This window comes from Aquarana catesbeiana, linkage group LG04 (genome assembly GCF_042186555.1).
Source record: "Aquarana catesbeiana isolate 2022-GZ linkage group LG04, ASM4218655v1, whole genome shotgun sequence".
NCBI classification, from domain to species: Eukaryota; Metazoa; Chordata; class Amphibia; order Anura; family Ranidae; genus Aquarana; species Aquarana catesbeiana.
Window position 1 is genome coordinate 421,217,073 of NC_133327.1, and position 22,643 is coordinate 421,239,715.

The 22,643-nt window shown below is 41.2% G+C and overlaps 1 protein-coding gene across 1 annotated transcript in view; it reads right to left on the bottom strand.

Moving 5' to 3' along the window:
* LOC141140314 (uncharacterized) overlaps nt 1–13,240 on the bottom strand; it is a 63,798-nt gene extending 50,558 nt beyond the window's left edge. The window contains exons 1-2 of the mRNA XM_073627354.1: nt 13,157–13,240; nt 6,573–6,705 (exon numbers count right to left, since the gene is read on the bottom strand). Coding sequence (XP_073483455.1) covers nt 6,573–6,705; nt 13,157–13,196 — 173 coding nt within the window. The 5' untranslated portion in view covers nt 13,197–13,240. The remainder of the gene's footprint in view (nt 1–6,572; nt 6,706–13,156) is intronic.
* Nucleotides 13,241–22,643: the final 9,403 nt, after the last annotated feature.

The window sequence follows — 22,643 nt, forward strand, 5'->3', positions numbered from 1 at the left end:
TTACTCGTTGTTCTGTCATGAAGTCAATGGATTTGCTGCAGGTGTACTCACCCAGCTACATGGAGACAGAGGCATGTGATGTATCAGCCTCATTAGACCCTGTCCTCAAAGGCTCCCCCAGTTGTAGGCGAGCCATAGCAGCCTGCATTTTGCTGCTAGACAAATTAACTGAGCTTGTACTAGATTCTGCTCTGATCCTGTATGTGCCACATGCAGTACAGGAAATCATGAATCAAGTAAATACCAGACATGTGTCTGCCAGTAGATTTGACAAGTACCAGTCTGCTCTTTTTGCTCCATCGAATTTAACAATCAAACGATGTATTACTTTAAATCTGGCTACTGTTCTTCCTATAATTGATGAGGAAGATGCAACAAATGGTACTGATGTAGAACCTGAGAGTTTTTCTCATGATTGTATGGCTCTGATGGAGGTAGAAAGGGCCTCTGTCACACCAGCAAAAGATGAGTCTTTATCAGATTGTGACACACACTTATTCGTAGATGGTTCCAGATTTTATACTGATGATGGTCAGCCAAACACAGGGTTTGCTGTAACCACTACAGACACCATTTTACATCAGGAAGCATTGACACCCCAGATGTCAGCACAGGAAGCGGAATTGTGTGCTGTAGTCAAAGCATGTCATCTCCTAGGGAATCAAAGGGGAAGCATTTACACTGACAGCAGATATGCTTTTGGAATAGTCCACGATTTTGGACCTATTTGGAAAGCTGGGAACTTCCTGACTAGTGCAGGGAAGCCGGTGAGACATGCAAAACTCATAGAACAGCTATTTTTGGCCTTTCAGAAACCACCAGAAGTTACCATCTTGAAGGTAAAAGGACATGCAAGGGGAAATGACATGACAGCCAGAGGAAATGCTTTAGCGGACCAAGTGGCAAAGGATGCTGCCCTTATGGCATTTGGAGTCATACCCACTGTAGGGGTCGCCCAGGTAGCGGGGACAGATTCCCCTCATCAAGAGCAGTGGGATGTAGAAACTCTAATTCAGTTGCAGAACCAGGCCCCTGATGAAGAGAAGGATAAGTGGATCAAATGTAATGCTACCCAAAATCAGCAGGGCCTGTGGAGCGCTGACAACAGGTGGTGTCTACCCAGGAGTTTGTACCCAGTTTTAGCACAACTGGCATATGGCGTCAGTCATCTTGCTAAGGGCGAGATGGTGGCACTTACTGACTGCTATTGGATAGCACCTGGATTTAGTGCATTTGCAGCCAGGTTTTGTGCTTCATGTCTCACTTGTGCTCTGTACAATACAGGGAGGCCTGTCCATGTTCCCCAAAAGCATTCTCCTAAGCCAGATTTCCCTTTCCAAAGAATTCAAATAGACTACATTCAGATGCCCAGAAGAGGCACCTATGAGTACGCTTTAGTGTGTGTTGACATGTTCTCAAGTTGGCCGAGTGCTGGCCGGTAGCTAAAGCAAACGCAAAAACAACAGCAAGGAAAATTTTAAATGAAATAGTTTGTAGATATGGAGTTCCTGAAACTATTGAGAGTGACAGAGGAACCAATTTTACTGGGGAAGTAATGAAAGAGGAAATGGAAGCCCTTCACATACAGCAAGCTTTCCATACACCTTATCATCCACAAAGTAGTGGTAAAGTTGAGAGACTTAATGCAATTTTGAAAAACAGATGTGCAAAAATTAAAGCAGATACAGGAAAAGATGGGTGGAAGCTTTGCCATTAGCCCTATATTCTGTACAAACAACCCCTAAACAACCACATGGGCCGTCCCCTATGAGATTTTATTTGGAGGGCCACCCAAAACAGGGCTATATTTTCCCCAACAGTTGCAGGCTTCTCACTCTAATCTATTAGAATATGTTCAGATTTTGCAAAGAACATTGAATAAAATACATGAAGGTGTTTTTAAATCTATCCCTGACCCAGATTCTGTTTCAGGTATTCACAGAATCCAACCAGGTGACTGGGTGGTGGTCAAGCGACATGTCAGAAAGCCGCTAGAACCAAAATTTGAAGGACCACATTTGGTGCTTTTGACAACCGGTTTTCGCTGTCAAGTTGGAAGGAAAGCCCACCTGGATTCACGCCAGTCACTGCAAGAAAATCCTGAAGTGATGATATCCTTTGAAAAAATTATGATGATGTTTCTTTTCTTTTTGTTGTTTGTGAGGACTGAGACATGGAAAAATAACCCTTTCATCCAAATGTTAAAATTGTATGCAACCCATAGCAACACTAGTAACTGCTGGGTGTGTTCTCACATCCCCAAACAGGGACAATACCCATGATAGCAATGCCTCTCAACTCTGATCTAAACAGGACCAGAATAAATGGCTCATACATAGTCGCCACAGCTAATGAGCACAGATCAGTAACTTTGATGGTTTCAAAACAGATAAAAAAGAAACGTGAAAATAACTGCGCATCAAAAAGGTAATTATAAGTAAATTATAAAAAACAAGCTGCGAAATCCTATATGTGACACAAACACAAAACGTAAACAATAATAAACTGGTGACTCGCGCTTTTGACAAAACACAGTGAATATAAATGTAAAGGTGGTCAGACATCACCTAAAAAATTCAAATATGCATATAATCATATATCCAAAAAAAAGGGCATGTGCAAAAAATACTAGCAGCAAAGGCTGCAATATGTTGTGCAACAATATTTTAGAAGGTTGTGAGTAATAGTCCATATAAGAACACCCGAGTATGGTGTAAAACTCCAGTGAAAGTCCAGTTATATGGAAACATAAGTGCTTGGGTCCACCACCATAAATAGAGTGCCTGGCCGCTTACCAGAAACCCATGACCCCCCGTTACAGAGGGTCTGAGTAAGCTGTTAAATCCTACTGCCCTGGACCACCATAAAGCCAAGATGGAAGCTGGAATGGGACATCAGGGACTGTGGTACAGATGGATGGATCCACAGGAAAAAACTTTGCCCTCAGCGGAGTGGTATAACCATAAAAAGAGAAGGGGAGGGCTCCAATGGTGTAAAATCATAAGGCTTTATTAAAACAAAATATAGTATACACTCACATGTAAATCAGGGAAAAACTTTCTCTGGAAAAGAACAGTCTGTGGCACCGGCCGGATGCTCACAGACAGCCCGTCCTGCTGGTCTTCGCAACAACAGTGGGAGGTGACGCGATGACGCCGCTCAGCCCTACGCTGCGTTTCGTAAACAGATTACGTCTTCCGGGGGCACGTGGAGGGGCTTCCCCTTCTCTTTTTATGGTTATACCACTCTGCTGAGGGCAAAGTTTTTTCCTGTGGATCCATCCATCTGTACCACAGTCTCTGATGTCCCATTCCAGCTTCCATCTTGGCTTTATGGTGGTCCGGAGCAGTAGGATTTAACAGCTTACTCAGATGCTCTGTAACGGGGGGTCATGGGTTTCTGGTAAGCGGCCAGGCACTCTATTTATGGTGGTGGACCCAAGCACTTATGTTTCCATATAGCTGGACTTTCACTGGAGTTTTACACCATACTCGGGTGTTCTTATATGGACTATTACTCACAACCTTCTAAAATATTGTTGCACAACATATTGCAGCCTTTGCTGCTAGTATTTTTTGCACATGCCCTTTTTTTTTGGATATATGATTATATGCATATTTGAATTTTTTAGGTGATGTCTGACCACCTTTACATTTATATTCACTGTGTTTTGTCAAAAGCGCGAGTCACCAGTTTATTATTATTCAAAACAGATAAACACTCCACAGATTTGTTTAAACATTACATGCCCATTTAACACTAAATGTACACGGTTGGGCAATTCAGATTGCACAGGAGCAAAAATTACAGTTTATGGAGGAAACTATGGTCAATATTATTATATCCCAGATCCAGAACTAAATAGAACCCTTTATAGTACAAATTGCTCACAGTTCCCAATATGTGAAAATATCGGTTACCTGAGATTCTGTGTTATTGCTTCCAGTTTTTTAGGAGCAGGCATACCATCCATACGTAGAGGGTTATATTATATATGTGGAAATAAAGCTTACGCCTGGCTTCCTACTAATGTTACAGGTATATGTTATATTGGGAAGTTAGCACCTGCTTTGGCTGTTCGCAAAGATACAGTGCGACCAGATCAAAGTCCAGAATACCCTTTAGTGTTCAAAAGAGAACTGTTCACTGAAGGTGACATGGCATGGTCATGGTTCCCTTCCTGGACAGGATGGGGAATTGAAGCAATGAAAAGAATAAATAATTACACTAGGATTGTAGATGAGATTATTAACCTTACTACCACTGATATAGGTTTATTAAGTGAAGAAATGGCTCAGCTTAAAAAAGTAGTATTAGAGTACAGATTAACGCTAAATTATCTCACTGCAGCTCAAGGTGGGATGTGTAAGGTATTTCACACTGACTGTTGTATATACATTTCTGATAACGAGGACATTATTGGGCGGCACAGTGGTGTAGTGGTAGCACTCTCGCCAAGCAGTAAGAAGGGTCGCTGGTTCAAATCCCGACCACGACACTACCTGCCTGGAGTTTGCATGTTCTCCCTGTGTCTGCGTGGGTTTCCTCTGGGTACTCCGGTTTCCTCCCACACTCCAAAGACATGCTGGTAGGTTAATTGGATCCTGTCTAAATTGGCCCTAGTATAGGTATGAATGTGAGTTAGGGACCTTAGATTGTAAGCTCCTTGAGGGTATAGGGACTGATGTGAATGTATAATATATATGTAAAGCGCTGCGTAAATTGACGGCGCTATATAAGTACCTGAAATAATAATAATAATAATTATTAAAGGGAATCTTGCTAAGATAAGAGAACTACAGAATAAGGCCAGAGATATTGCTAAAGATGGATGGAACCCCTTTCAGGGTTTAGGAGGTTTTGATGGCTTTTTATATGGCATAGCAACATGGTTATAGAAACTAGGCGCTTACATTGTGATGTTCCTATTTCTTATATTTGTTATTTACTTCCTCGTCAGGCTATGCCTCTGTGTGACAACCCACTGTACCAACAAATGTACCAGCCCTGATGAACCCATTATTGTGAGAAAGCTAGGAGAGAGCTGAAAAAGACGCCGTCTCTCTGCGCCAATGTAACAGGAGTTACCAGCAATCGGCTGAATGTAACGCGGAGAAGAATGGTGTCAAACAAAAGGAGGGAAATGACATGTACATTCACTGTACTGTTCATTTAAGCACAAGAGACTCCATTTTGTTCTCTCTGTTGAAATGTGTTCTGTAACCTTCACCTAACACACAGACACTTCTCCTACTAAACGCTCTCTACTCCCCCCTCCCTTCTCAAGGTTTTACTTTTGCAATTGTTCTATTCACTAGCTTTTAATAATATATTTCTATTTGTTAGCTTTCAATAACATATTTCTATTTGTTAGTTTTTAATAACATCTCACACCACCCATTTCTTATCTATGTATAAAATAACATGTAATAATACATTTTGACACTGAACGGACATTTTAAACACAGTGATTGAGTCCTGTGAATCTGTTCCTGCAGCTGCAGTATTAACTTTGTTTTAGAGTCCCAATCAGAAATTAGTCATAACAAATAAATCGAGATCCCAGCTGTGGCAGAGCTGGGGGGCCTATTCCTAATCATCTTTGGAGCCAGCCAAGCAGACTCACGAAGACCCCATTCACACAGGGACGACTTGTCAGGCGACCTAGTCGCCTGACAAGTCGCCTCCCGTTCTGTACTATGGAGCCGTTCTAAGGGGAGCGACGCAAGTCGCTCCGACTTAGAAAAAGGTTCCTGTACGACTTCGGGGGCGACTTGGGGCGACTTGCATAGACTTCTATGCAGAAGTCGTTTTGCAAGTCGCCCAGGCATTCGTTTGCAGGTCGCCTCGCTGAGGCGACCTGCAAGTCGTGTTGCCCCTGTGTGAATGGGGTCTAAGGATCTGGTCTGGAAGACTCATTGAAGAGTGCTGGGTGGAAGCTGGAAAGTGGTAGCTGTCCTGTAGCATTGTATTAACCCCTCCCTCACTGAAGAGTGTCTGGTGGAAGTTAAGAACTGAGCAGTTGTCCCGAAGCATAGAGATGCCCGATAGAAATGGGGGGGGGGGGGGGTCCGCTGTCCTGGAGAGACATTGTGAAAACAGACCTGAGCTCAGGATTAAAATGACTGTGTGCTGCTTTTGAAGGATACGCACCAGCAGTAGTTCTTTCTAGGACAGCTCTTACAGGGTCTCAGTTCTGGCCATTTCTATTAATCCTTGGTGGTTCAAAAAAGCCTAAACTAGTCAAGAGTGGCCTCCTGTTACAAGTTAGCAAGTTTTGTAGTATCCCATACCACTCCAATCCCTCTCCCATCCCAAGTTCTACAAGCAATATACTACAAAAAGACAACCCCTAGATTATTTGTTGGCGCCAGAGTGAATGCAATGTTACCTACTGCACTATTTTGGAAAAGAATCTGTTAAAATCATTGTCACCTACAAGTGTAGCACTACACGGACTTGATATAAATTAAATAAAATGTTGGCATTTTATTTTATTGTACAGTGAACAATGGATAGTGCCTTTGTAGAGAAATACTTTTTATATACTGTGGAACATTAAAATGACTTACACTTGGTACTGCACCATATACGTGCATGGCTGTTGTACATCACACACGGCATCCCAGCGCAGTGTGGTATGGAAGTTTACAGAACTAAAATACACGTTCTCCACTTTAACAGCCATATCCACAGCTGAGATATCTATATACAGAAACAAAAATACAACATAAGCTAAGTTGAAAAAAAAAACACAAACACAATAGAAACATTTTCCTCCAGCGTTATATAAGCATTATTAAAAGGTAATACTCAAAGATAATACTGTATATCTGTTACAGGCTAAGAGTCTGTTGGACTGAGCCATTTACTGGGTTTTAAATTTATTGGGAACTCTGTTGGGGAGATATGTCTGACATAGTTACTGTCTACCTCTTGTCACATTCCCCATACCTTGAATGCAGGGGTCTCTCCAATACAGCCCCATAGAAAAGTTGAAAAATAGTTGAGCGGTTTAAGGAAATCTCTACAGAATTGGTAATGCTGTCTCTAATGTCCATACTTTTTGAATTGCTGAAACAAAACAAACTTGTGACTCAATGATCTACATACACTCACCGGGCACTTTATTAGGCCTGTTCAATTGCTTGGTAAAACAAATTGCTAATCAGCCAATCACATGGCAGCAACTCAATGCATTTAGGCATCTAGACATGGTGAAGATGACTTGCTGAAGTTCAAACGGAGTATCAGAATGGGGAAGAAAGGGGATTTAAGTGACTTTGAATGTGGCATGGTTGTTGGTGCCAGACAGGCTGGTCTGAGTATTTCAAAAACTGCTGATCTATTGGGATTTTCATGCACAACCATCTCTAGGGCTTACAGAGAATGGTCCAAAAATATCCAGTGAGCGGCAGTTGTGTGGACAAACATGCCTTGTTGATGTCAGAGGTCAGAGTAGAATGGGCAGACGGGTTCAAGATGATAGAAAGGCAATAGTAACTCAAATACAATTAAGGTATGCAGAATACCATCTCTGAATGCACAAAACATCGAACCTTGAAGCAGATGGGCTACAGCAGCAGAAGACCACACCGGGTTCCACTCCTGTCAGCTAAGAACAGGAAACTGAGGCTACAGTTTGCACAGGCTCACTAGAATTGGACGATAGAAGATTGGAAAAACGTTACCTAGTCTGATGAGTCTCGATTTCAGCCTCAACATTCAGATGGTAGGGTCAGAATTTGGCGTAAACAACATGAAAGTATGGATCCATCCTGCCTTGTATCAACAGTTTAGGATGGTTGTGGTGGTGTAATGGTGTGGGGGATAATTCACATTATGGATGTGCAGCCGACAAATCTGCAGCAACTGTATGATGCTTTCATGTCAATTTGGACCAAAATCTCTGAGGAATGTTTCAAACATCTTGTTGAATTTAGGCCATGAAGAATTAAGACAGTTCTAAAGGCAAAAGGGGGTCCAAACCGGTACTAGCAAGGTGTACCTAATACACCACCCAGATCCGGCAGCCTGTAAAACTCTGAGAGCCTGAAAGCTGCTTCAACTGAACGGGGCTTGGCAGTGCATCAAGTGGTACTAATGTTTAGGGCTCATTCACACCAGAACGCAGTGTGGGAAACCCACGTTCCATGTCCCACGCCTCGTTTAAAACACACAGAGTGTGCAGTCTGCTGCTGGTGTCAATTTATTCCTAAAGACGTCCCAAACGCAGATGGCAAATGCACTGCGTTAGCCTTCACCAGATCTCACGGTACCGCAGATTCCTGCCGCTGTCATTCGCACTGGCACTAATAGCCTTACTTTTTTTCTGATCATTTCGGCCGATTACCCATCCTGTTAAAGGGCACCCACTAATTGTAATCATGTATAGCTTAGATACAACAGTAATCAAAGGGGGGTGATGGCAACCCTGTGGAAAGTAGAAAGCTTTTGCACCCATTCACATTCCATTTGATTCCTCTGTCGTCTGTGTGCAGTGTGATTTTTGAAAAGGTGCAGCATAGTACATTTTTGGACCCATAGATTTTAATAGAGAGCATGAAAAGCGAATGAAAGCCCCATGTACATGCGCTTTTGGTGCATTTTTGGCAGGGTTTTTGTATTTAACAATCAGTCTCCTTACATGAAGTGTGAAAATGCATCAAAAACACACCTGAACCTAGGCTAATTATAATGTAGAAAGCAACAGCATGCAGTTAACAATTAACCAACTGTGAATTCACCATAGAACTGTAACATGAACATTCATTAGGATATTTTTTTGAAAGAATGCAAAAATAACTGGTAGTAGAGAAATGGCAGGCAGTAGGCAGATCCTAAAAAATGCTTTATGATATGTTTTTAATGATAATAGCAATTTTCAATATCTCAACTTTAAATGAAGCTTATTTAAAGCGGAACTTCAGTCATTTTTTTTTATCTTTCCATCTATTAAATCTTCTGTCCTTGCTGTTTTAACTTTGGATAGTAAAACATTTATTTTCTGCCAGTGAATACCTTTTACAGCCCACTTCCTGTTTCTTGTCTGGTCATTAGCCTAGGCTTATGACTTCATGCACAGCTCTCTCTCTCACTCTTGTGAGAGTTTGCCAGGAAGGGGGGGTGAGTCATAAGAGGGCCAATGAGAGCTGCAGAGCTGAAGGTGCGCCTCTGTGTGTCTGTGTAAATCCAGGATATGAACAGGCAGCAGCTTCAGCTGCCCACAGTTAAAATGGTTGCAGGCAGACTTAGTGGAGGGAGATTTCTGCAGCATATTTGTCAAGTACAGAATCACAGTATATATAAAATAATATGCAAAGTGGTTGGAGGGAAGCTTCAGAATGGCAAAGATGTTTTTATTACAAATTATGTGAGCAGACTGCAGTTCCTCTTTAATAAAAAAACGTCAATAAAATTCTAAACAACCCAATAAGCACAACAAAACTTGTAAAGAAGAAAAGCTCTCGTGGCAAAGCAATGAAGTTATTTATCTTTAAACCAAATGGCAGAACTTCAAGGCAATGGCAGTAGCAAGTGTAATTTATGTCATTGCAGCTGTTGAATTTCTGTGTTTAATACACATTTTCACAACCCATTGCACACAACAGAAGCCCTACATAAGCCACAAACCCTATAACTTCCCTGTAAGCAAGAAATTAGAAAGCATTCCCACTTGTAGACAGCCACTGCTGCCACTCTGCAAAGGAAAATGTAAACATTAAGACCCCTTTCACACTGGGGCACTTTTCAGACGTTTTAGCGCTAAAAACAGCGCCTACAAAGTGCCTGAAAAGCACCTCTCATGCCTCCTCAGTGTGAAAGCCTGAGTGCTTTCACACTGGGGCAGTGCACTTGCAGGACGGGAAAAAAAATCCAGCAAGGAGCATCTATAGGGCAGTGTGGAAGCAGTGTATACATGGCTCCCAAAACACCCTGCCCATTGAAATGAATGGGCAGCACCACAACACAGGCACTTTTAACCCTTTCTTTGGCTGCTAGCGGGAGTTAAAAGCGCCAAAAAGTGACGCTAAACCGACGGTAAAGCACCGCTAAAACTAGCGCTACCGCCCACACCGCCCCAGTGTGAAAGGGCTCTAAAACGAAATATGTGTGGATAAGTTATACCCAAATTTTTTATAACCCAACATTGCCTGCAATAACCAATAACATTTTACATATATAGCCTATGTTTAAAGCAATTGTCCTAAATTCATTTTAAAATAAGCATTACTTTAGTTGCCAGTTTAGTCCCTTAATTAGTCAATTTACCCTTTACAGCAGTAGTAAACCCCAAAAGAAAAATGTATTATTTTGCAGCTTATCAGCTTTTAGATGTGATGGATGCATGTTATTTTTCTAGGCTTTTTTTCCCTTTAAAAGACCAAAAGTGGCAGTTGGAGGGGTTAGACATATCATTTAATACTGAGTGCTTACAATAATCAGCTTTTAAACATTTATGTAAAACCTTTATACCAAAAGGGAAAATAAAAACTGTTGCTACAACTGCTTAAAAAGTGTCAGCTGGAGTGTGGCTTTAAAGTGAGTCTAAAGCCTAAACATTTTTTACCTTGCTACATTCCTTGCATTAAGGTAAAACATTTTTAGCCACTAGCATCCCCCCCCTTATACTTACCTGAGCCCTCATTCAATCCAGTGCTGTGCACATCTGCAGCTCTTTTCTTCCCTCACTTCCGGGTCTTGCTGGCTTTGCTGGGGCATCGGGAGCCATTGGTTCCAAGTGCTGTCAATCAAAGCCAGTGACGTGCCTGTGTCGATGGACGCAGCAGCGGGGCTTGGGAGTGAGCACGCATGAGGCTTCCCATGGGGGCACGGGACAGAGAGGAGGGGTAGGAGCGGAGGACCTGAGAAGAAGAGGTTTGCGGCTAGCAGGGATGTATAGACATGTTTGTTATTTTTTTCGTTATTTTTTTTTTATGTTATCTTAACTGCTTCCCGACCGCCTCACGCAGATATACTGCGGCAGAAGGGCACGTACAAGCAGATTAACATACCTGTGGCCCTTTAAGAGGCGGCTTGTGGGCGCGCACCGCCGGGGGCTCCGTGACCGTGAGTCTCGTGGACTTGATGTCCGCGGGATTACCGTTCATGGTGAGGAAGAATGGGGAGATGCTAATGTAAACAAGCATCTCCCCATTCTGCCTAGTGACACTGTCACTGATCACAGCTCCCTGTAATCTGGAGCGGTGATCAGTGATCACTCCCACAGTTAGAATCACTCCCTAGGACACACGTAACCCCTACAAAATGCCACCTAGTGGTTAACCCCTTCACTGCCAGTCACATTTACACAGTAATCAATGCATTTTTAATTGTACTGATTGCTGTATAAATGTGAATGGTCCCAAAATAGCGCCAAAAGTGTCCGATGTGTCTGCCATAATGTCGCAGTCATGATAAAAATCGCTGATCGCCGCCATTATTAGTAAAAAAATATTCAATATTATTCAAAAAAAATTATCAATAAAAATGCCATAAAACCATTCCCTATTTTGTAGACGCTATAACTTTTGTGCAAACCAATCAATAAACGCTTATTGCGATTTTTTTACCAAAAATTTGTAGAAGACTACGTATCGGCCTAAACTGAGGAAAAAAATGTTTTTATATATATTTTTTGGGGATATTTATTATAGCAAAAAGTAAAAAATAATGCGTTTTTTTTCAAAATTGTCGCTATTTTTTGTTTTATAGCGCAAAAAATAAAAACCGCAGAGGTGATCAAATACCACCAAAAGAAAGCTCTATTTGTGGGAAAAAAAGGACGTCAGTTTTGTTTGGGAGCCACATCGCACGACCGCGCAATTGTCAGTTAAAGCGACGCAGTGCCGAATTCTAAAAGTGCTCTGGTCAGGAAGGGGGTAAATCCTTCCGGGGCTGAAGTGGTTAACAAGCATTTAATATGTTGGTCAAGTCCATCTACATCTGCTAGTACATCTAACCCTGTCCTCTCACCAGACTGTTGCCCCGTACACACGGTCGGACTTTGTTCGGACATTCCGACAACAAAATCCATGGATTTTTTCCAACGGATGTTGGCTCAAACTTGTCTTGCATACACACGGTCACACAAAGTTGTCGGAAAATCCGATCATTCTGAACGCAGTGACGTAAAACACGTACGTCGGGACTATAAACGGGGCAGTGGCCAATAGCTTTCATCTCTTTATTTATTCTGAGCATGTGTGGCACTTTGTCCGTCGGATTTGTGTACACACGATCGGAATTTCCGACAACGGATTTTGTTGTCGGAAAATTTTATATCCTGCTCTCAAACTTTGTGTGTCGGAAATTCCGATGGAAAATGTGTGATGGAGCCTACACACAGTCGGAATTTCTGACAACAAGATCCTATCACACATTTTCCATCGGAAAATCCTATCGTGTGTACGGGGCATGACAGTGCTGCTGTCCAAAGGTGTCTTCATCGCTCCTCCATCCAGAGTGGAGACACCCTAAGCATGGAGTGTTCTACTGGCTGGATCACCAGGTAAAAATAAAGCTAAAAAATAAATCTAATGCAGCCACCACATCTAAGGATTGGTAAGCTACAATATATTACACTTTTTAATATCACTTGTGGGGGTTTTAATATCACTTGTACTCACACCAAAGACATGCTTGCAGGGTAATTGACATCTGTCCAAATTGTGCGCATGTACAAATGCATGTGAGATAAGACTTTTTAGATTGTAAGCTGCTTGAGGGGAAGGGACTGAGGTAAATGCATAATATGAAAAGGTAAAGTATGTGGAAATTGTTGGGGTTGTATAAATCCCTGTAATAAATAAACTAAAAACTCCTTTATAGTGCATGTCGATTTTGCACTTTTATGTCTACATAGCCATTATTCTACAAGATCGAATAAAGCAGGAATGACAGCTTCTAGTCAGAAGGACATTGAGATGGGCGGCACATCACTACAAGGATAAACAACTTGTATTTTTCTGCTGAGTGTTCAGTGAACATGCTCCTGCAGGTAACAGCAAGTAATGGTAAACTCCATAAAGACAAAGTAAAAGGGACATACCTTTTACATTGAAGGAGTATTCTTTCCTTATGCTTTTTCAGAAACAAACAGAATAAGTTAAATAAGGATAAAATAAGTTCAAAATAGGAAAAATATATTACTTACAGAAAATGCTCAGCAGACAAAGATTCAGAATGAGGACCATCTTTCATCTGTTACACACAGGTGTTTTGCATGGCTATTTGACTTTGCTAACATAGGAAAATACTTCCCCTTTTTCTCAGCAGGTAAAGCAGAAGTTGTGTCCCCTATGGATAAACTTTATTGCCCTCCCCCTTCCATTAATAAAGTGAACCTGACATCATTCTACAACACATCTATAATATTTAAAGAAGTGTATACATAATACATTAAGGGGTTTATTTATCCCCTTCACGCCGACCGTACGCAAATTTGCATTCTCAGCTTGAAGGGGTTATATCAGGGTTTTGCCTGCAGCTGCAGGCATCACCCTGGTATCGTTTTTTAGAGCCAGCGGTTGACTTTTTAGCGATAACAACCAATGTGGCTAAAAGGCCGATCGGCTGTTAGACTAAGGAGCAGGATGGGGGGACGCCTTCCGCGGCTCGCCTGGGTCCCACACGTCCACTGACTGGCCGAAAAACCCGAATGAAGCCTGAATCGGCTCCGATTGGGTGTCCTGTCTAGTAACCCGGAAGCGATGTCGTGACACTTGTGGTTTACTCGGCTGCCAATGGTGCAGATTTTTAAAAATCCCTAGGTATTCCAAAACACAGATTTTGAATACTTTTAAGTACAAACGAGGGATTTGGGGTCTTATAGACCCCAGATCTCCCCATAAAGAGTAACTGTCACTGACTATTATGCCCCGTACACACGGTCGGACATTGATCGGACATTCCGACAACAAAATCCTAGGATTTTTTCCGACGGATGTTGGCTCAAACTTGTCTTGCATACACACGGTCACACAAAGTTGTCGGAAAATCCGATCATTCTGAACGTGGTGACGTAAAACACGTACGTCGGGACTATAAACGGGGCAGTAGTCAATAGCTTTCATCTCTTTATTTATTCTGAGCATGCGTGGCACTTTGTGTGTCGGATTTGTGTACACACGATCGGAAATTCCGACAACGGATTTTGTTGTCGGAAAATGTTATAGCCTGCTCTCAAACTTTGTGTGTCGGAAATTCCGATGGAAAATGTGTGATGGAGCCTACACACGGTCGGAATTTCCGACAACAAGATCCTATCACACATTTTCCGTCGGAAAATCCTATCGTGTGTACGGGGCATTACTTTAACAAGGGATGTTTACATTCCTTGTGACAGCAATAAAAATGATCAGAATTTTTTTTTTTAAAAACAGTGTAAAAATTTTAAAAATTAAATAAAATAAGTGTGCGCAATTTCAAAACATGACAGGTTAGGCATCTATTTACCCGGTGTAACATCTTTCACATTGTACAAAACAATTGGGGTAACTTTACTGTTTTTTTTTTTTTTTTTTTAATTCATGAAAGTGTCTTTTTTCCCAACAAATTTCATTTGAAAGACTACTGCACAAATACCATAAAAAATTTGCAATAATCGCCATTTTATTCTCTAGGGTCTCTGCCAAAAAAATATAAGTGTCAGAAATAGGCTTAGGCATGAAAGGGTTATTAAAGCTTATGTTAGGGGGAAACTTAAAAAAAAATAATAAGCATAAGGGACGGCGTTTACATTTCGTTAAAAGTGTCGCTCGTGCTGGTGCCAGCTGTCATAGTTGAAATTAATATTGTTATACAGGATTTATATAGTGCCAACAGTATACACAGTGCTTTAGAATATAAAGGGGGACAGAACTGTTACAATACAGAAGGAGTAGGAGGGCCTTGCTCATGGAGCTTACAATCTAAAGAGAGGGGGAGGTGGTACAAAAGGTAATAGCTGCAGGGGATGATCTGATGGAGGTGACACAAGTACAGTTCTTAGGTGGAGGTGGGGTAGGCTTTCTTGAATAAGTCCTCTACTCTTTCACTCCATACCACACATTCATAATCTTCTGTGAAGTAGGGGTTAATAGTTACATAGTTAGTCTGGCTAAAAAAAGACACATCTAGTCCAACCAATAGAGCCAAGGACCTGTCACAGACAATCATCAAGAGTGCAGATTGGGCCATCCAATGAGGAAATAGAGGTCAACAATCTGATTTGATCAGTCCCTTTGGTCAACCTCCCCCCCCCCCCATCCGGCCCCTTCCTACCTATCCCAATCCAACAACCCCCCCTCCTCTCCCCCCCCCCTTTACTCTATCCCTCTTCCCTTCTCTCCCCCCCCCCCTTTCTTCCCTTTCTTCAGTTGCATAATCCCAACAGCAATATTCAGTAAAAGATATATTATGGTTAATAATAAAAATGTTTCCAACTTTTTTGATTTTTTGTTAATTATAATTTTTCTCATCTAGGGCTTCTCTCTTCCTCGCCCTGCTTCCCAGTCCATATATCCCATCCTGGACCCTTAATGTCTTCCACAACCAAAGTAAGTACTAGATACAATTAGATATAGTCAAATTAGTTATAGTTACATTATCCCATCATTGAAGAAGGAGCGCATGCTCCGCAAATGCATCCCCTGCCTACTGACACACTGTCCAACCGGAAGTGATGTCATCCCCTGGCATCCCGTGTGATCGAGGACCAGGAACTGTCGGCATCCACTGGCGCAACCCGCTCCACTGCACCAACGCCCTGCACTGAATGAACTCCCTCCTGGACGGCTGTTATTTCATTTCCAATATGCCTGTTTTTAACATACTCTTGTGAGTACATATGCAACCTTTGCCTATTAAACTGTTCAACTTACTACACTTAGAGTGGCGTCTTGTGCTTCTTTTCCCATCCTTTTCGCCCTCTCCTCCATTTTTGAAAGCTGTACTATAGTTTCCATGCATGAAAAGTGCTCTATGAATAGAGGATGGACAGATGAATGAAAGGTCCACCTCCTCTATTCATAGAGAGCTTTATATTGATGAAAAAATATAGTAAAACTTCTATGAATCTTGAATGGGGAGGCAAAAAGGACAAGCATAGCCAGCACTCTTGATGAATGTCTGTAACAGGTCCCTCTGCTCTATTAACCCTTATAGCTCAGGAAGATTACATCAACAAAATATGGGGGGATAGTGGAGAATTTTCAAATATCCTTCCCCTAAGTAGTTTAATCTTAATTGGACCCTGATTGCAATCCACCTTATGCATAAATAATGATACACTCTATTTTTCATATCTGGTCTCCCTCCTGAGTACCCTTATGCCCTGTACACACGGTCGGATTTTCCGATGGAAAATGTCCGATTGGAGAGTGTTGTCGGAAATTCTGACCGTGTGTAGGCTCCATCACACATTTTCCATCGGATTTTCCCGACACACAAAGTTTGAGAGCAGGCTATAAAATTTTCCGACAACAAAATCCGTTGTTGGAAATTCCGATCGTGTGTACACAAATCCGACGGACAAAGTGCCACGCATGCTCAGAATAAATAAAGAGATGAAAGCTATTGGCCACTGCCCCGTTTATAGTCCCGACGTACGTGTTTTACGTCACCGCGTTTAGAACGATCGGATTTACCAACAACTTTATGTGACCGTGTGTATGCAAGACAAGTTTGAGCCAACATCCGTCGGGAAAAAATCCTAGGATTTCGTTGTTGGAATGTCCGAACAAAGTCCGACCGTGTGTACAGGGCATTAGGTTGTATTTTACAACCTAAATCCTTGCATTCCCTGCTAACCCACTTATTGTTATGTAAACTTATGCTGACTCGAGAATTTCTCATTTGATGCCTGCTCTTCTATAATGCTTTCTATTTAGACTGTTCTTGCACCCATTTGTATTAATGCTGGACTTTTTTCATCGATCCGTGTCTACTGAAGGCTTGTAATTACCACTGTGTTGCTTACATCTTTGTAACTGTTCTTTTGAAACTTTGAAATTTTAATAAAAATATTTGAACAAGAATTTTCAAATATGACTGGCGGCATCAGTGCAAAGGACACTTCAGACTGATTTGCTATTTTTTAAAAAAAAGGTTTTATGTAAACTTAATGTTTTCACCCAATATTCACCAAAACTTGCACCCAAGTCACCCACTTTTTACATAAGATTTCAATAAGATTCATGTGTGAATCTAGGGTGAACACATTGATAAACAGAACCCTAAAGATATTTTATTTGTGAAAAACTGTTTTACTGCTGTGGTAAGTTCACAAGCATCCAGAGGATAGGCACATTTGCCTTAAGACATTAAAGAATGCTCACCTGATTTGATCATTTTTGGTCAGATCATGTTTGTAGGCATCTATATGACTCTGGATGATTGGGCGTCACTATTGTTGGCACCCACATTGCTCACTCTTCCGCAAACAGGCAAACTCACCCAGTGTAATGTCTGTAGAAAGAGTTTTAATTAGACATACTTGCATTAAAGTGGTTGTAAACTTCAGACATGAAATATGAACATGTGTGGTCTGAATCCAACCCCCAATATATGCAAGAATGGATAGTGGCGCTAGCATGAAAAATCACTACTAACAGTGTAAAGTGAGATGATGATGAACTGTGTAAACTAAAATTAATGACTAATGATAATCCATACACAATACAGTATCGTGACTAAACCAGTGTAAATCACCTTGAATTAGTGTTGAAGCATAAGTTAAACTTATCAACATATATGGTGAAATAAAAAAAAAAACATGTGAAAGATTGCCCTGTAGCCACGGCCCGACATGTTTCGTCACTAGGACTTATTCGTGGGAATCAGTCATGGGAATCATGAATAAGTCCTAGTAAGGAAACATGTCGGGGCGTGGCTACACAGCAATCTAACACGTGTGACAGAGGAAGGAGTGACAGGATGCAGAGCGGTGGTTAGTGGAGGAAAGATTCTACGAATGGGTGAGACGATCGGTAGTGTCTATACTCCCTGGGTCCGCCGTGGCCGTTTGCTGCTGTGTCGTAACTACTGCATGAACTGCTGTGATATGAATCGATTACTGTGATATGATTTGCCTACTGTTTTTTATCTACATGTGAGTACAATGGTGTAGGTTTACTTTTTAATAAATTTTTCAATGGTATCACACTATTGGAGCATTCTTTTTATCTCACATGTGGAGCCACTGCTTCAGGGGAAGCGTTCGATTTATACAGCATTGAACACTGGAGATCGCGTGTTAACCCCCATGTGAGTGGGTTGAGGCAATTGTGGCCAAACACGAGAGTGTGAGGCTATAACAGCTGGTGAGTTTGAATTTCAGAAGGGAGTGGAATCACGTCACAGTGGTGTGGTGGATACAAGAATCACAGTGTTTTCTATTGGAGATTTTATCACCCTTGGAACTCTTTTGATCACACTACACGTGGACTGTTGTTTTATTTTATTAGGTTCATGATTGTTGATATAGTGATACCATCATAACACACTTGTCATGAGGTGTAATTATTTTTACATCATTTTATATATATGTTATATATATATATATATATATATATATATATATATATATATATATATATATATATATATATATATATATATATATATTGTTTTCACTTTTATTTTGTGCATTTCAGTAGTGTCAAGCATGTTGCACTATTGCTCATCAATTCACTCGGTTAAGTGATTTTTCATCTCACTAGGTTTTTTATGTATATTTATTCATATCATATAGATCATCTATTTCACTTACGTTTTTTTTTTTTTTTTTTTTTAATTTCACCATATATGTTGATAAGTTTAACTTATGCTTCAACACTAGTTCAAGGTGATTTACACTGGTTTAGTCATGATACTGTATTGTATTAGTCATTAATTTTAGTTTACACAGTTCATCATCATCTCACTTTACGCAGTAGTGATTTTTTGTGCTAGCGCCACTATCCATTCTTACATATATTGGGGGTTGGATTCAGACCACCCACTTTTTCCCAAGTGGCAGCTTGAGTTTTGTCATTTTTTACCATCTAGAGCGCAGTGGTGGGATTACGGGTTTAGGCGGGTATACCTGTATACCAACAGTTTTTATGAAATATGAACAAAACATATCCCTCTGTATAGTGTGTACTTGTCTCAACTAAGTGCACTAAGTGTAATTTCTGTCTGCTACTTCTGTCCTCTACTATCAGCAAGAAAACATTAAAATATTTAGGCTGTCACTTTTTTTTGGGCTAAAAATATAAAATAGGACTGAGGCACTGCAAATGCAAGCCAAGTTTTGGCTCACGGTTGCAGCTCAGCCCAATTGAATAGCTGGGTTTGACAGGCTATGCCACCTGTCAATTCGACATGCCACCTTAAAGTGATTGTAAAGGCTAATTTTTTGTTTTTTTTTTAAATAACAAACATGTTATACTTACCTCCTCTGTGCAGTTGGTTTTGCACAGAGCAGCCTGGATCCTCCTCTTCTCGGGTCCCTCTTTGCTGCTCCTAGCCCCTCCTTCCTTTGAATGCCCCTCAGCCAGCAGCTTGCTAGAGGGGGCACCCAAGCCGAGTGCATCCATTCAGACATAGAGCCCTGACCTGGCCCCGCCCCCTCTCCCCTGATTGGCTGACTAACTTTGATTGACAGCCAAGGGAGTAGTGCCCTGGATGGCTGAGGGGATCGTGGGCACCACTGGAGAAAGATGGGGCTCAGGTAGGTAATTAGGGGGTGCTGGGGGGGGGGCTGCTGCACACAGAAGGTTTTTTATCTTAATGCATAGAATGCATTAAGATAAAAAAACCTTCTCCCTTTACAACTCCTTTAAGTTTCCAGCAGCAATGTAAAGCATTGTGGCTGGGGCAAGTGAACAGACCCCTGTGTTGTGAGCTTCAGTTCGGAGGTCGGGGCTTAACTGCCTGCTTTAGCTGCCCTTCCCACCCCGGCTGCTTCATGTTGTATCTTTGAGACAGAAAGTTAAGAAAATTCTCCCCAACAAAACACAGACAACAAAGAAATTAATAATAGAGGTTCTATCCATCTCCTACACCATCCAAAACAGGATACAAATTGTGTACTTGTATAATTTAAGCTTGCTTGCCTTTTTCAGTAATATATTCTGGTTGCTTAAAAATAATAGTGTCTTAATTCTTACTTGGAGGGAATTTTATGTTAAGTATAGGACTCAGAAATCAACTACATATTGTTCCATGTACAGGCATGTTAAGAATACCTAGTGATAATGATAATGATAATGATAAACACAGAGGCAGTAAAAGCATAGCTTTCCATATAATAAACAATCCAACACCTGTCCTTCCACGAAACACACAGCGCATTGTTTCCAGTGCAAATAAACCATTGCTATGTATTATGTACAAGCTCATACATCTCTCAAATACAATGACACCTCTATTTTCTATTAATTTATGTAGAGAATATTTAAAATAGATGTAAAACCTAACTGAAGGACACTTATTTTGCTAAAGTACGATGTATCATAAACATTTTGATTTTTTTTGTATTATTTAGAAAATATTGTTTTCACTTTTTTCATTTTATTTTTGAGTCCATGTGCTGCTAATCTCCTCTATCAGAATTTCCAGTCTCCTTCCAGCTTGACCTGTTTTAAGGGTGATACTCGCTTCCTCAGATTCTCTGAACAGTGGCCAATGCCTGCTTAATATGTATTGCCACACTCACTCATATGGGTCTATTTAAAAAAACATTAGTTGCGTGAATGTCAGAAGCATTCTTACAAGTTGTAGAAAATATTCTGTATTTTTTCTAAGAGATTAATGCCTGTATTAGCTCCATCTAGTGGCCAAAATGTGTTTTTCTCATTGAGGAATTTTAGAAAACTATACCACATTTTGGCCACCAGATGGGGCAGGGGATGCAGGCATGAATCTCTTGGAAAAAAATAGGACTATTCGTTCAAGTTGTAGAAATGTTTCTGACATTCGTACAACAAACATTTTATAAATAGACCTGGATGTTCATGTGAACAATTGGGAGACATAGCACTGTCAACATAAAATAGAAACCTTTAGGGAAGAATCTCCAGGGACACTTTTAATAAAAGCTGCAGATTTATAGAGACTGGAAAGAACTTGAAATGCCAATAACATAATAAAGATTATCTTTTTTTTAAATCATAAAAGGTTTTATTGCTCATAAGAAAGAACATACTTTACAGTTATATATGCACCATAATCAAAATTTCCTTTTTCCCAAATAGCAGTATAGCCATCAAGAAGGTTTTATATTTTGTATCTTAGAGCTGTCAACATTCGGACTATATGTCCCATCTAATTAAACCAGTAACATATTCTCCATTGCCCACACACCGTCCTCCTCCATCCTCCAATACACACTCTCGGCATCCACCTGTCATATCTTTAAACACTTCTTAGCAGCCTCATCTGTACCAATTCCATGGGGCTTATTCCAGGCACATCCAACCACAGGTCCCACAATCTGTCAAATTTTCCAGGGTTGCCCCTGTGCTGGTAAATATATTTTTCCATTATGAGCGTTTTTCCCATACTTAGTATCCATGTTTTGCTATTAGGTGGCGTAGCAGACTTCCATCCCATCAGTATTACCTTTCTAGCCTGGAACAGTACACGTGCAAAAGCAACTCTCGTCACCTCCTCCGAGATCACCCCCTCCAGAACTCCCAGTAAGCAACACATTGGATCTAGTGGGACATTGACCTGGAACACCTGATTTAGTGTAGCCAGGACCTCAGTCCAATACCTATGGAGTTTGGGGCAACGCCAGAGGAGGTGAATCAAGTCCCCAGACGCCGCCCTGCATCTGCCACACAATGAGTCAGGAGCCTTGCCCATTCTATATAGCTTTACAGGGGTATAATGTACTCTCAGCAAAATATAAAGTTGGGATACCTTCTGCGCCACGTTTAGTGAGCAGGTGTTAACTGCTTGCAGAGCTTCTTCCCATACCTCCCCAGACAAGGGGCCCAAATCCGCCTCCCACTGAGCAGCCGCCCTTGTGGGGTACCCCTCTAACAATGACGCTAATAACATGTTATAGCATTGTGAAATTATACCCTTAGTCTCCGACGCCTCCTGTATTATATGAAAAACCGGTGTGGGGGATTGGGACCAATCTGTTGCATCCCCTTGTGCTTTAATTGCATGCTTCAATTGTAGATAGTAAAACAGCATACTAGTAGGCAAGGAATATTTATCTTGTAAATCCTTAAACGATAACAATGCTCCATTACTGAAAATCTGGTACATGTGTGTGATACCCCTGCATTGCCATCTTTGCCCCTGTTGGAGCTTAGCAAGCTCAACATATGTTTTATTTTCCCATATCGGGCTATACTTAGTAAAGCCCGAAACGTTTTGTAGTTGTTTAGCTTTGTTCCATACCTTCTGCAAAAGTGTATATGTGGGCATTTGTTTATTGGGTCTTTGGAAAAGGTGAGCCTCCAATCCCTCGGGTATTGACTCTGCCCCTGTGCCCACCAGCATAAGATTAGCAGACGAGCCCAGTGGCAGAGGGGCCATGGCACCTATCAGATGCTGCAGTTGCGCCGCTAGATAGTATATCCAAGGGTTGGGTAGGGCAAGGCCCCCTCCCTCCTTTGAGCGCTGCAGCTGTTCTAACCTAATTCTGGGGGGGTTTGGTA